Source organism: Sciurus vulgaris (genome assembly GCF_902686455.1).
Source record: "Sciurus vulgaris genome assembly, chromosome: 13".
Lineage (NCBI taxonomy): Eukaryota > Metazoa > Chordata > Mammalia > Rodentia > Sciuridae > Sciurus > Sciurus vulgaris.
In genome coordinates, this window is record NC_136474.1 from 14342967 (window position 1) to 14358209 (window position 15243).

The 15243-nt window shown below is 42.6% G+C and overlaps 1 protein-coding gene across 1 annotated transcript in view; it reads left to right on the forward strand.

Annotated features, from left to right (window-relative positions):
- Positions 1 to 2469: 2469 nt before the first annotated feature.
- LOC306642968 (uncharacterized protein) overlaps positions 2470 to 15243 on the forward strand; it is a 29158-nt gene continuing 16384 nt past the window's right edge. Inside the window, exon 1 of the mRNA XM_079108826.1 lies at positions 2470 to 2697. Coding sequence (XP_078964952.1) covers positions 2491 to 2697 — 207 coding nt within the window. The 5' untranslated portion in view covers positions 2470 to 2490. The remainder of the gene's footprint in view (positions 2698 to 15243) is intronic.

The following is a 15243-nucleotide window of genomic DNA, read 5'->3' on the forward strand; positions in this document are numbered from 1 at the left end:
GATGAATGGATAAAGAAACTGTGGTATATATATATACAATGGACTATTATTCAGCTATAAAGAATAATAAAATTATGGCATTTGCAGGCAAATGGATGAAATTGGAGAATATCATGCTAAGTGAGATAAGCCAATCTCAAAAATCCAAAAGAGGAATGATCTCACTGATAAGCGGATGATGACACTTAATGGGGGGTGGGAGTGGGACAAGAATGGAGGAAGGAGGGACTGTATAAAGGGAAAAGAGGGGTGGGAGGGGTGGGGGGGAAGGAAAAAATAACAGAATGAATCAAACATCATTACTCTATGTAAATTTATGAATATGCAAATGGTATGCTGTTACTCCATGTACAAATTGAAACAACATATATCCCATTTGTTTACAATAAAAATAAATTTAAAAAAATAAAAGTAAAAGGTTTTCTTTTCGCAAAAAAAAAAAAAAAAGACTTTGAGGCCCTGAGAAGGACGTTCCCACAGCTCTCTCTGTGGCAGCTCTCAGTTCTGACGTGCTGCTGAGAAGCCTTTTGGTGTCTAGAAGCCTGTGTTTTCTCGTCCCTAAAATGGGGATGTTTTTGAGGACTAGGTTGGGTAATGGCTTCATGGAGATGATTGACATAAGTAGGTGCGGTGAGTTCACAGGTGACAAAACACCCTGAAGTTGCATTGCAGACACTGCTTAGCCACTATCTGACACCCATATCAGTTTTCTTTCAGAAGCTTGTCACCTGTTCATCTTGGACACTGATGTCATCCACATGCTCAAACACGACACGTTGGATCTTCCTGGTCTGAGCTCCAGATTCCAATTCTGTGATGATTCATGGTCCTGCCAATCATTACATGTCCCTCCTTGGCCTCCCTTTACTGTACACCCCCGATAAAGGCTGCGTGCCTCTGCAGCCCATGTCCACCTGTGTTTTAAAGACACAGGACTTGGTGGCCTTTACGTCCCTCTAGGTCAGCCTGCTCTGTAACTGATTAACCCTGATTACCTGGAGCACATTTTCAATATTAACCTGTGCTTTGTCATGTAAAGTTGGGTTGAAATGAATTCTAGCTGATGTTTGCCCTTGATGTAAACTGATCCAGGATTCCCTGGATCTTGGAATGGGAGCCCCCAAATGACTCAGATGCACAAGAGGGTTCTGTTTGTGTTCTAAAATGCAATACATAGTGTTATATTATATATATATATATATATATGCATATATATCACAAATTCTGAGTTTTTTGAATAATTGTCACTTTTCAAGTCTGAAGAGGATAAGAAATGTTGCATGAGCCTTGTGGTCTGGTGGAGGTGTTTGGCTTTGGAAGGAGACGTAGCTCATCAGGAGTCCCAGCTTAGCTGCTTGTCAGTTGAGGGCCTTTGACCACAGGAGGAAACAGGTATCACAGCCTGGCCATTAGGTCTGAGGCCAAATTGCCAAATGAGAAGATTGCATTTAATGTATTTAAACCACGGAGTCAAGGCTGTGGACAGATTGTGGAGTATGTGTCCCCACCTCCTGGCCCCCACCTTCCTTTGTGTGCTGTCTGGTACCTACAATGGGAGAGAACCTGTGACCAGCATCAAGTGGGAAAGAGTGATGTACCTTAGGACGCTTCCTGTTGGAGCCCCTTGCTCTAGGGTATTGTCTCTCCTGCTGTTCGGGCCTGAGGAGAAAGGATGGTAAGGAACTGTATCCCCCAACTGCATCACAGCAAGGGTTAGACCAGGCCCCTCGCCTCCCTGATGTAAGGGGACCCATGGCTCTCAAATCAGGAGCGTGGCTTCTGTGAACTGAGATACGCGGGGAGAGTCAGATTTGAAGGTGTCGTTCTAAATACTTCACTAGTAGTATTAATCACATAAAGGTAATATTCTGGATATATTGGGTCATATTATTAAACTAAATTTCAACTGTCTCTTTTTTTAAAGTGAATACTAGAAAATTTATATTACTTTTATGCTCCCACATGGTTTTCATTGGACATTGTTGCTTTAGGGGGTTGCCTCCCAATTGAAAGTTTAATCTGTCTCCTCACAAAGCCAGAGAGCAGAAAAGTTAAATGAAATTTTACAATAACTGTCACTATTTTCATTCATGGATAATATGGCAACAATTTATGCAATCCATAAATTGAGATGACCTCATATGCAAGCTTAAATGCAAATGTTCTGAAGGTTGGGCGAGACCCCACTCCTTGGGAGGAAATTTTCTCTTAAAATCGCTGCAGCCTGGAGCTCTGGGGTGTAATTTCCAGACCTCCCCGCAAAAAAAAGGAATAGCTGCCGCCTGTCCCTCTGACCCAGGCAGCCGGATTGGTTCTCACCTTCTGCCACTCAGAAGAAGCTCACCGGCTGAGACTCAGGGGGCGTGGCCTGGAGCAGTGGCCCCCCGGTCCTTCTTACCTCCTGCAGCCCGGATTGGTTCTCACCTTCTGTCATTCAGAAGGAAGCTCACTGGGCTGAGGCTCAGGGGGCGCGGCCTGGAGCCGTGGCCAATGAGGAGCCGCAGTGAGAACCGTCCAATCCCCGCACGGCCGCCCGGAGTGGGCGGGCCCCCGCGATCTGGCCGGGCACTGGGCTCCGAGTCCGCCATTGCCGCCCTCCGGCTCCAGGCTTCGGGCGGACGCTCAGGGGCCCCTCGGCTCCGCCTGCTGGCGCAACGCTCCTGGGGAGCCGGCTTGGCTCCCAAGTGCCCGGAAATGGTGAGTGCGCAGCGGCATCTGGAGCCCGGGGCGGGCGGCCCGGGAGGGAGGCCTGGGCGAGCAGACGGGCTGCGTGGAGCCGAGCTGCGATGGGGCCCCGCGGTCTCTGGGCTGCAGGCCCGAGCCCTCCTCCGGCGGAGCCCCTGCGCCCGCCGCCGGCCGCGGCAGACCCGCAGGGCAGGGCGCCCCCGGCTCCGGCCTCGGGCCCTGCCTGGCGGTGCGCGCGCAGCCCAGCGTCTCCCCAGGCGGCGTGATTGACAGGAGCTCGGACTGCCCCCAACGAGGGGTGTCCTGCCGGACAGGAGCGCGGGTCTGTGGACCTCGCTGGCCCGGGGCTCCCAGCTTGCTTCCCGGTGCTGGAGGTGGGTCGCAGGGCCGCTTCACCTCTGGCTGCAGCCTGGTGCTTCTTATTTCTCATTTGGAGACTCGCTAAGTAGCCGAGGTTGGCCTTGTTGTGGTTCATTTATGAGGACTTTTCCATTGAGTGAGGAATGTGATTTTTACGTGCACGTGGATTCGTGTGTGGATGTTGTTTATGTTGCGATTACGTGATCATTAAGTGTCATGCTGATATTCACCTATCAGCCACTTGTTTTGCTCTTGTAATTCAGAGGTTTCTTGGCTAACAACACGTTTAACTGGATGAGTTTTAGAACTTTATGCTTTGCTTCCTTCCTTTTATTAAAAGCGAAGTATGCTGAATTTTTTTACTAGTGCATTACAGTTATACGTACTATTGGGATTTATTTGACACAATCCAACAAGCGTGGAATATAATCTGCACCATTTCAGGCTCCAATACTTCCCCTTTCCTCCTGCCTTCTCCATTCGCCTTCTCCTGGTCTTCCTTCTATTTATTTATAGATGTTTAAATGTGTGCTTTATAGATACACAGAAAGTGAAATTCACTATGATATGTTCATAGATGTCATGGAGCTTTGTACCGTTTTTAAACTGGATGTATGAGCAAGAATGTGCCTGGCCCTGGAGACCATCTTCCCCACGGTTCTCTATTATCTCTTCCAAAGCGCACATTCGCACATCCTCTCGAAGCTCCCCTGGGTTCTGTGTTTGGATGGAGCTGCCTGTTCTCACATGCTGTCCTGGTCACTGTGCTGTGATGCCCCTCAGTCTCTGTTTGTGGTGGGGAGTATCCTGTATCTTCAATAGCAAAACAGTTTCCACAAATAGATAACAAACTCCTTCAGTTTATGAGAATTCATGTCCTTCACATCTTCATCCATACTATTTAATTTTGTCTTTGATGGGGTTTTATTTTACATTTCTCTAATTTCTAAAGATGTTGATTTTTTTGTATGATTATTGAACACAGATTTCTCCTATAAAAATTGGCAGTTCAAGGCTCTAACCTGCATTTCTCTTATGATTTCTGATTTCAAAGATAAGAAAATACATCCAAAGAGGCAGGATAGAGTTGGATTTCAGGAAGGAAATTATTTTGCTTTTAATCATTAAAACTGTCTTGTTCTTCTCCCAAGTGTGAATTGTAGGTTTCTTATCTGTTTTCTTTTTGGAGGTTATTTCAAATGGAATTAGAGGGCTTATCTTTGGAAATTCTCACAGGAAAAATAAAAAAGGAAAATCACTCTTTCCTGTGACTGCAGAAAAAATGAATATGTTTCCTCAAAATCATCTTGTAAGTAAACTGGTGACAGACACGTTCCCCAAAACATCTGCCTCTAGTTTGGAGATGTAGTTGCCCATTTTCTGTGGAAATGGAATGTAGAAATTGACAGTGGGGAAACGTAACAGTGTCTACTTGATGCTTTGAATACAGCCCTGGCTGCTCTGCACCGGGACTTATGTTTAAAATGGACATGTTTCTTTCTCTTCCTCTCTCCCTGCTCCTCCCTAATCTCTGGGGAAACAGAATCACCTTTCTTGCCCATTTTAGGCAGATTAATCTGTCCTTGAGTGCACATCCACCATGGGAAGAAGTAATCCAGACTTTGGTGGATTACTGTTCCTGCTGAAGGGCAATCACAGCCTCTGGAACAGGAGTCCCCTGTATTTCTCCTTTGCCAGCAAAGCAATAAGCCTTCTTTTTCCTTTTTCTCAATAAGTAAATAAACAGAATAAATCATCTTCTCTTCCTTGAAGGTTTTACTTTTTTTTCCCCCCCTGGAATGTTTTTGACAATCAGTCATGCATCCTATTCTCTGCATTTTGGAGTTTAATACAAAATCATATGGGATAAAATTTGGCAAATCCTGTAACCTTCACACATGATTCATTGTTTACTGAATGATTTGTTGTGAAGATTACAATAAAATGAGTTATTTATTTTCAGAAATAGTTTCATGATTTTTTTCAATTTCTTATAAGCCTTTTAGATTTTTTTCTTCCAAGTCAGGCTCTGGGCCTATGATGTGCTTTTTTGCACCCCATAATTGCCAAGCATTTGCCCTTTTAAGGAGGAATCTGGATTGATGACTCTTTCTGAAGTCTTCCCTTACTTAATATGAAGGAACGAAAAATAGCTGTGTTGCTCCTGGGATGTCTTCTCTAGGCACTCTCTTCAAAATAGGAAGAAAATAGTTTCTCCAGACTAACATCTTCTGCATCAGGAGCAAACCACTCTTTGAGGAGCTTAGAAGGAATTTCAGACAGTTCTCTCTCTGGGTAGTTAGTTGTCTGTGCTGCTGAGTTGCCATCTGATGTCCAGAAACCTGTGTTTTCTCCTCTCTACGCTGGGAATGATTTTAGAGGACATGGGTGGATTACACTTATTCTGGAGGCTACTAACACATGTATGTGCTGTGGCCCGCAGCTGACAAAGCACCTGGAAGACACCTGCAGATACTCATTGTTTAGCCATTGTCTGCCACTTGCATGAATTTTCTTTCTAAAAATCTCATAGTGCCTTTTTCACCATAGACTCCCATGTCATCCATATGCCCAAACATCCAGATTCCAGTTCCAGGAATTGGAATTGATTACGTGTTTCTCCTCCTGCTCCTTTTACTCTGTGTCCGCAGTAAAGAAATTCTCTGCTCCATGCCTCTACAGCCCACGTCCACCTACAGTCAGAAAAGTATGTAGAAAGCTGAGTCATTTTCTGATTTGTAAAGGAGGGGTGAGATAACTTCTGACTGGTGTCTGTCCTTGTTATAAACTGAACCAGGACGTCCCTGGGTCTGGTAATTGGAACTCCATGGCCATTTAGATATATGACAAGGTTTTCTTTGTGGTATGTTATGTTACATATTATATATGTATTACATTTATATGTAGTACAAAATATTATATTCATAACATGTATTGAATATATATATGTACATGCATATGTATATATACATATATATATGAAACTTTTTTGTAGTTGTTGATAAAAAGAAAGATTGGATCCCAAGACCAAGAGGGACATGTCTCAAATGCAGCAATATGTCATAATATAGCAGGGTTCCAAAAATCACGTTGATAGAGGAGAATCTTTTAGCAAGTCACATGCAAACTTATGATAAAACCTGTGGCAAATTAGGACTACTGGAAAACTTTTTTTTTCAATCCACTGAAGGGCAGCTGTGAGCTACCTACAGTTATCATCATATTTATTGGTGAAAACCTAAGTGCTTTACAACTTAATTTTGGAAAAATGAAAGTTTGTTTTTCTGACTTCTACTAAATATTATTCTGAGAATATTAGACAGGGATATTGTACATCAAAGAGCAAATGACCTGTGCAGATGATATCATGGTTTATATAATATTTCTAAGGAATTTTCACACACTAACAAAATATTAGAACTCAATTAAATCGGTAAGGCCATGGGTTACAGATCAAACTAAAATCACGTAAATTACACTAGCAGTGAGCAGTGTCAAAGTTGAGACAAATCCATTTTCAAATGTACGAAAATAATTTGAAATAAAAGTAATAATTTAAGAATTCCACAGCAAAGATGAAAATTAAATGCAAAAAATATGTAAACAAAATGGGAAAGCATCTAAACAATGATCAGAAGTTTAATTTTGTTAAAATCACATTATTGCACAAAGAATGTGCAGATTCGACATAACCAGGTTCAAATCCCAAAGTCATTTTGTAGAAATCGACCAACTGACACTAATAATCATAAGGAACTCAAATAACCAAATCAATTTTGAAGTAAAAAAAATTGTGTCTTTATTAAAAATGTGCATTGCAAGCAAAATATGTTGTAGGTTCACCATAAAGAGCAAGAGTTGAATATTGGATTTGGATAAATATTTTTAAGATTATGGACGAGCAGTGTTCCCCATGCCTGCAGTGTGGGGTCTGTGTCCACCTGGACAAGAATCATCCTGAGATTGACATTTGTCACCACAGGTATTGCCTGCTGATCATGAGAGTTCAAGTCCCTTTCTTGGTTGCTTTCTACTGCCTCTCAGGTTTTCTGCATCTTTCCTGTCATAGATGTGCCTTCTCTAGCGTTTCACCCAAGAACACCCCAGTGGGGATCAGGTATTGAGCTTCAGTTATGTTCCTGCCCCTCCGGCAGATGCAGCCCTGGGGCAGAAATGACTTCCGTCCCCTCTGAGTGGAAGAGATTCATCCTTGTTGCTCACACAGCTGAGTGTGTTTTAAACAGTGCCTCATACACTACAGCCTCGGCCTTTTGGTGGAGGGGACTCTAGCGGTGATTCAGGCATTGAACACACTCAGCTTCTTTTCTCCAGGGGCCTAGGTTTTGGCATGTTTCCCTGCATGCAGACCTTCCCCCCTCTGGAGGCAGTCCCTAAGAGGTGGCTCCAGCACTGTCGCAGTGGCTACTGATCTCCCATCAGCACCTGCGGGACGCAGTCTCCAGGTACTGGCCAAGTTTCCCTGGCACATGCTGTGGGCTTCCTGAGAAAAAGCATGTGTGATGGTGGGGAACACACGCTTGCACATTCTCACTCACGTGTGTACTTCAGGGCCAACTCAAAAATATCAGTCTCATTTTATGAGTTTACAAAGTTTTCAGGGAGAAATCAAAGGCCTGTGGCCTGTTTCTTACATACTCTATATCCTCAAAGGCCAGGCTAGTGGTCTTATGGTCATATTCCTTTGATGGGGTCAGCAAAGACATCTTCACGTATTTGCAGAATTTATTCCATTGTTTTTCTTCTTTAATATTTAGGTACAACTCTTTTGGGCATTTCTCTCCTCCTACAAAATTAACTCAGAAACTAAGCACTACTTTTTTTTTTAATTTATTTTTATTGTAAACAAATGGGATACATGTTTCAGTTTGTACATGGAATAACAGTATACCATTTGCATATTCATATATTTACATAGAGTAATGATGTTTGATTCATTCTGTTATTTTTTTTCCTTCCCCCCACCCCTCCCACCTCTCTTTTCCCTCTATGCAGTCCGTCCTTCCTCCATTCTTGTCCCCCTCCCACACCCCATTAAGTGTCATCATCCGCTTATCAGTGAGATCATTCCTCTTTTGGATTTTTGAGATTGGCTTATCTCACTTAACATGATATTCTCCAATTTCATCCATTTGCCTGCAAATGCTATAATTTTATTATTCTTTATAGCTGAGTAATAGTCCATTGTGTGTATATATATATATATATATATATATATATATATATATACACCACAGTTTCTTTATCCATTCATCAATTGAAGGGCATCTAGGTTGGTTCCATAGTCGGACTATTGTGAATTGAGCCGCTATGAACATTGATGTGGCTGTATCTCTGTAGTGTGCTGATTTTAAGTCCTTTGGGTATAGGCCGAGGAGTGGGATAGCTGGGTCAAATGTTAGGTCCATTCCAAGATTTCTAAGAAATCTCCACTCTGCTTTCCAGAGTGGCTGCACTAATTTGCAGTCCCACCAGCAATGTATGAGTGTACCTTTTTCCCCATATCCTCTCCAACACCTATTATTGCTTGTATTCTTGATAATCGCCACTCTAATTGGGGTGAGATGGAATCTTAGTGTAGTTTTGATTTGCATTTCTCTTATTACTAAAGATGTTGAACATTTTTTCCATATATCTGTTGATTGCTTGTACATCTTCTTCTGTGAAGTGTCTGTTCATTTCCTTAGCCCATTTGTTGATTGGGTTATATGTATTCTTGGTGTAGAGTTTTTTGACTTCTTTATATATTCTGGAAATTAGTGCTCTATCTGAAGTATGAGTGGCAAAGATATTCTCCCACTCTGTAGGCTCTCTCTTCGCATTGCTCATTGTTTCCTTTGCTGAGAGAAAGCTATTTAGTTTGAATCTATCCCAGTTGTTGATTCTTGCTTTTATTTCTTGTGCTATGGGAGTCCTGTTAAGGAAGTCTGATCCTAAGCCAACAAGGTGAAGATGTGGACCTACTTTTTCTTCTATAAGATGCAGGGTCTCTGGTCTGATTTCAAGGTCCTTGATCCATTGTGAGTTGAGTTTTGTGCAGGGTGAGAGATCGGGATTTAGTTTCATTCTGTTGCATATGGATTTCCAGTTTTCCCAGCACCATTTGTTGAAGAGGCTATCTTTTCTCCATTGCATATTTTTGGCACCTTTGTCTAGTATGAGAAAATTGTATTTATTTGGGTTTGTGTCCGTGTCCTCTATTCTGTACCATTGATCTACCTGTCTATTTTGGTGTCAATACCATGCTGTTTTTGTTACTATTGCTTTGTAGTATAGTTGAAGTTCTGGTATTGCGATACCCCCTGTTTCATTCTTCCTGCTAAGGATTGCTTTAGCTATTCTGGGTTTCTTATTCTTCCAGATGAATTTCATGATTGCTTGCTCTATTTCTGTGAGGTACGTCATTGGGATTTTAATTAGAATTGCATTGAATCTGTATAGCACTTTTGGTAGTATGGCCATTTTGACAATATTAATCCTGCCTATCCAAGAACATGGGAGATGTTTCCATCTTCTAAGGTCTTCCTTAATTTCTTTCTTCAGTGTTTTGTAGATTTCATTGTAGAGATCTTTTACCTCTTTGGTTAGATTGATACCCAAGTTTTGTTTTTTTTTTTTTTTTTTTTTGAGGCTATTGCAAATGGAGTTGTTTTCCTCATTTCCCTTTCAGCTGTTTCATTGCTTGCGTATAAAAATGCTGTAGATTTATGCGTGTTGATTTTATAGCCTGCTGTTTTGCTGAATTCATTGATAAGGTCTAGAAGTTTTCTGGAGGAGGTTTTTGGATCCTCTAAATATAGAATCATGTCATCCGCAAATAGTGACAGCTTAAGTTCCTCTTTTCCTATTCGTATCCCTTTAATTTCTTTAGTCTGCCTAATTGCTCTGGCTAGAGTTTCGAGGACAATGTTGAATAGAAGTGGTGAAAGAGGACATCCCTGTCTTGTTCCTGTTTTTAAAGGGAATGGTTTCGGTTTTTCTCCATTAAGAATGATGTTGGCCAAGGGCTTAACATAAATAGCCTTTACAATGTTCAGGTATGTTCCTACTATCCCTATTTTTTCTAGTGTTTTCAGCATGAAGGGGTGTTGTATATTGTCAAATGCTTTTTCTGCGTCAATTGAAATAATCATATGATTCTTATCCTTAAGTCTATTGACATGATGGATTACGTTTATGTATTTACGGATGTTAAACCATGCTTGCATTCCAGGAATGAACCCCACTTGATCGTGGTGCACAATTTTCTTAATATGTTTTTGGATACAGTTTGCCAATATTTTGTTAAGGATCTTAGCATCTATATTCATCAAGGATATTGGTCTAAAATTTTCTTTCCTTGATGTGTCTTTTCCTGGTTTGGGTATGAGGGTGATATTAGCTTCATAGAATGAGTTCGGTAGGGTACCCTCCTTTTCTATTTCCTGGAATACTTTGAGAAGTATTGGAATGAGTTCTTCTTTGAAGGTCTTGTAGAACTCGGCTGAGAATCCATCTGGTCCTGCGCTTTTCTTGGATGGTAGATTTTTAATGGCTTCTTCTATTTCATTGCTTGATATTGATCTGTTTAAATCGTGTATGTCCTCCTGGTTCAGTTTGGGAGGAGCATATGTCTCTAGAAATTTGTCAGTGTCTTCGGTACTTTCTATTTTGTTGGAATACAGATTTTCAAAGTAGCTTCTCATTATGTTCTGTATCTCAGTGGTGTCTGTTGTGATATTTCCTTTTGCATCATGTATTTTAGTAATTTGAGTCTTCTCTCTCCTTTGTTAGTGTGGCTAAGGGTTTATCTATTTTGTTTACTTTCTCAAAGAACCAACTTTTTGTTATATCAATTTTTTGAATAGTTTCTTTTGTTTCAATTTCATTGATTTCAGCTCTGATTTTAATTATTTCCTGTCTTCTACTACTTTTGCTGTTATTCTGTTCTTCTTTTTCTAGGTCTTTGAGCTGTAATGTTAGATCATTTAATTGTTGACTCTTCATTCTTTTCTGGAATGCACTCCATGCAATGAATTTTCCTCTTAGGACCGCTTTCATAGTGTCCTAGTGATTTTGATATGTTGTATCATCATTCTCATTGACCTCTAAGAATTTTTTAATCTCCTCCCTGATGTTTTTTTGTTATCCATGTTTCATTCAATAGCATATTATTTAGTCTCCAAGTCTTGGAGTAATTTCTTTTTTTTTTTTTTTGTCATTGATTTCTCCTCTCAGTCCATTATGATCTGATAGAACACAAGGCAGTATCTCTATTTTTTTGCATTTCCTAAGGGCTACTTTGTGGCATAACACATGGTCTATTTTTGAGAAGGTTCCATGTGCTGCTGAGAAGAAAGTGTATCTTCTCGTTGATGGATGGAATGTTCTATATATGTCTATTAAGTCTAAGTTATTGATTGTGTTATTGAGTTCTATGTTTTCTTTGGTTGGATTTTGTTTGGTAGATCTATCTAGTGGTGACAGCGGTGCGTTAAAGTCGCCCAGAATTATTGTGTTGTGGTCTATGTGATTCTTGAAATTGAGAAGGATTTGTTTGATGTACAGTGATGCACCATTGTTTGGGGCATAAATATTTACTATCGTTATGTCTTCCTGATTTATGGCTCCCTTAAGCAGTATGAAAAGTCCTTCTTTATCCCTTCTGACTAACTTTGGCTTGAAGTCCACTTTATCTGATATAAGGATGGAAACCCCGCTTTTTTACTGGGTCCATGTGCGTGGTAGGTTTTTTCCCATCCTTTCACCTTTAGTCTGTGGATGTCTTTTTCTATGAGATGAGTCTCTTGCAGGCAGCATATTGTTGGGTCTTTCTTTTTAATCCATTCTGCCAGTCTATGTCTTTTGATTGATGAGTTTAGGCTATTAACGTTCAGGGTTATTATTGAGATATGATTTGCATTCCCAGTCATTTGGCTTATTTTTAGTTTTTAAGTTGGCTTGGTTTCTTCTTTGAGTGGTTTTTCTCTAAGGTAGTTCCTCCCTTTGCTGACCTCCATTGTTGTTTTTCATTTCCTCCTCATGGAATATTTTGTAGTGCAGGCTTTCTATTTGTAAATTCTTTTAACTTTTGTTTATCATGGAAGGATTTTATTTCACCTTCAAATCTGAAGGTTAGTTTTGCTGGGTATAGGATTCTTGGTTGGCAACCGTGTTCTTTCAGAACTTCTATGAGGTGAGTCTCTTGTAGGCAACATATTGTTGGATCTTTCTTTTTAATCCAGTCTGCCAGTCTATGTCTTTTGATTGATGAATTCAGGCCATTAACATTCAGGGTTATTATAGAGAAATGATTTGGTTTCCCGGTCATTTGGTTCATTTTTTAAATTTTGTTTATTTATTTGTTTGACACAACTTGTTTCCTCCTTTATTTGACAATTCCTTTAGGATAATTCCTCCCTTTGCTGATTTGCTTCTTTGTTTTTCATCTCTTCCTCATGGAATATTTTGCTGAGAATGTTCTGTAATGCTGGCTTTCTTTTTGTAAATTCTTTTAGCTTTTGTTTATCATGGAAGGATTTTATTTCATCGTCAAATTTGAAGGTAAGTTTTGCTGGGTATAAGATTCTTGGTTGGCATCCATTTTCTTTCAGGGCTTGAAAAATGTTGTTCCAGGCCCTTCTAGCTTTTAGGGTCTGGATTGAAAAATCTGCTGATATCCGTATTGGTTTCCCCCTGAATGTAATTTGGTTCTTTTCTCTCACAGCCTTTAAAATTCTGTCTTTATTTTGTATGTTAGGTATTTTCATTATAATGTGCCTTGGTGTGGGTCTGTTGTAATTTTGTGTGTTTGGAGTCCTATACGCCTCTTGAACTTGATTTTCCATTTCATTCTTCAGATTTGGGAAATTTTCTGATATTATTTCATTGAATAAATTGTTCATTCCTTTGGCTTGTTTCTCTAGACCTTCCTCAATCCCGATAATTCTTAAATTTGGCCTTTTCATGATATCCCATAGTTCTTGTAGATTCTGTTCATGATTTCTTACCATCTTCTCTGTTTGTTCAACTTTGTTTTCAAGGTTAAATATTTTGTTTTCAATGTCTGAGGTTCTGTCTTCCAGGTGTTCTATCCTATTGGATATGCTTTCTATGGAGTTCTTAATTTGGTTTATTGTTTCCTTCATGTCAAGGATTTCTGTTTGTTCTTTTTTCAATATCTCTAACTCTTTATTGAAATGATCTTTTGCTTCCTGTGTTTGCTCTTTTAACTGTCGATTGGTGCGATCATTCAATGCTTGCATTTGCTCTTTCATCTCGTCGTTTGCTTCTCTGATCATTTTAATTATGTACATTCTGAACACCTTTTCTGTCATTTCTTCTGCCATACTGTCATTGCGTTTTATTGATGTAACATCTAGATTTGTTTGCAGCATTTTCTTTCCTTGTTTTCTCATATTGTTCAGGTATCAGTGGACCGCTGAGATATTGCAGATTTCCTCTATTGACTTACAATGTCCCTGAAGATTTCTCTATATATCCCCCCTTAGCCTTCAGTAGGCTGAAGTCTTGGAGGAAGTTGATAATGCAGTGCTCCACAAGGAAGCTGCCTCTCTAGGAGTGGTGTCCCTCAGGTGGGGTATAATCCCTGCTAGTGGGCAGAGGTGCCTCCACTTGTTGACCAATGGTCATCCAAAGGGGACCTAGGCTGCGGGCTGAGGCAAGGCCTGTTTGGGCCTGAGTCTCTGGTTTTACCGTCCTTGTGGGGAAACCTCACCCAGCAGGGAAGACTCACCCGATGGGGAGGTCTCGCTGGTCAGTTCCCTCCTAGAGGTTCCCCTCAATTTACAGCTACCGCCTGGGCTGGGCTGCCTTCCTTTGCAAAGTTCCCAGGGGCCCGGCCCTGCCTCCTGGGCCTGGGAGCCTCACCCTTCGCAGATGAATCTCCTTAGGCTGCCCCTCCTCAGAGAATCTGCCCGCAGGCCTGGAACCTTCGCTCCACCCTAAGCCTGTCTCTGTGTGGCTCTTCCACCCAGAAGCCTCCTAGATCCTGGGACCCTGCTCTGCACCTAATCGCCTGGCTGCGTGGCCCCTCCTCTGAGCAGCCACCTGGGGCCCCGAACAATCGCTCTGAGTCCCAGAGACCTGCCACAGGCCTCTTCCTCCAGACAGCCGCCCAGTATTCTGGTGTGGTCACTAGGAGTCCAAGAAACTCACTTCGTGCCTCCTCCTCCCACCAACCACCCGTAGCCCTGGGCAATCACTCACTCCAAGTCGAAGTGACCCTCCCCGTTCCTCCTACTTCTCCAGATAACCCCCCGGGTGTTCAGGAGCGGTTGCTCTGAGTGGCTCTGAATCCACGTGACCCGCTGCACGGGTCCTCTGGGCAACCGCCCGGAGCTCTGGTGCGGCCACTCAAGACCAAGTGACCCACCACGCTTATCCTCCAGGCAGCCCCCCTGTGTTCAGGCGCTGTCACTTTAAGTCCACACAACTTACCACTCGCCTTCTCCTCTGAGCAGCCGCCTGGAGCGCTAATGCAGTCACTGCAAGTCCAAACAACCCGCCGCGCTCCTCCTCCTCCTCCTCCTCCTCCTCCTCCTCCTCCTCCGTGCAGGTACCGGGGTTCAGAAGTGGTCTGAGTTCAAACAGCTCGCCATGCAGCCCCTCCTCTGGCAACCACCTGTATCTCTGGTGTAGTCACCCCGAATCCAAGCGGCCGCGCTCCTCTTCCTCTTCCTCGTCCTCAGGGCACGCCCCGGGGTTCAGAAGCGGTCGCTTAGAGTCCAAACAGCTCGCTCGCAGCCTCTCCTCTGGCAACCGCCTGTAGCTCTGGTGCAGTCACTCCGAACCCAAGTGGCCACGTTCCTCCTCCTCCTCTTCAGGGCAGGCCCCGGTGTTCTGAGTCCACACCTCCCCTGGGCTCTCCTCGCCACTCCTCCCCTGGGCAGCCGCCGGAGCCCCAGTGTTTGCTCCGAGTCCCAGCGCTGTGCCAAGCGGCCTCCTTTACGGCGCTCCCAGTTGTCCGCGTTCACTGCTCCAGCGGGGGGAGGGGTGTCTCGCCGGCAGCTCTGCTTCACAAAGTTCCCTGCGTTCCGGGACCACCGTCCCATCCGGGATGCCTTCACAATGGGTGAGAGTCACCCGGCTGCTTTGAGTTGGTCCCAAGTGTCTCAATACCTCCTCTTTTGAATCCTGAGTCCTGGAGCAACATGAAATGCAGCCACTCTCTAGGCCGCC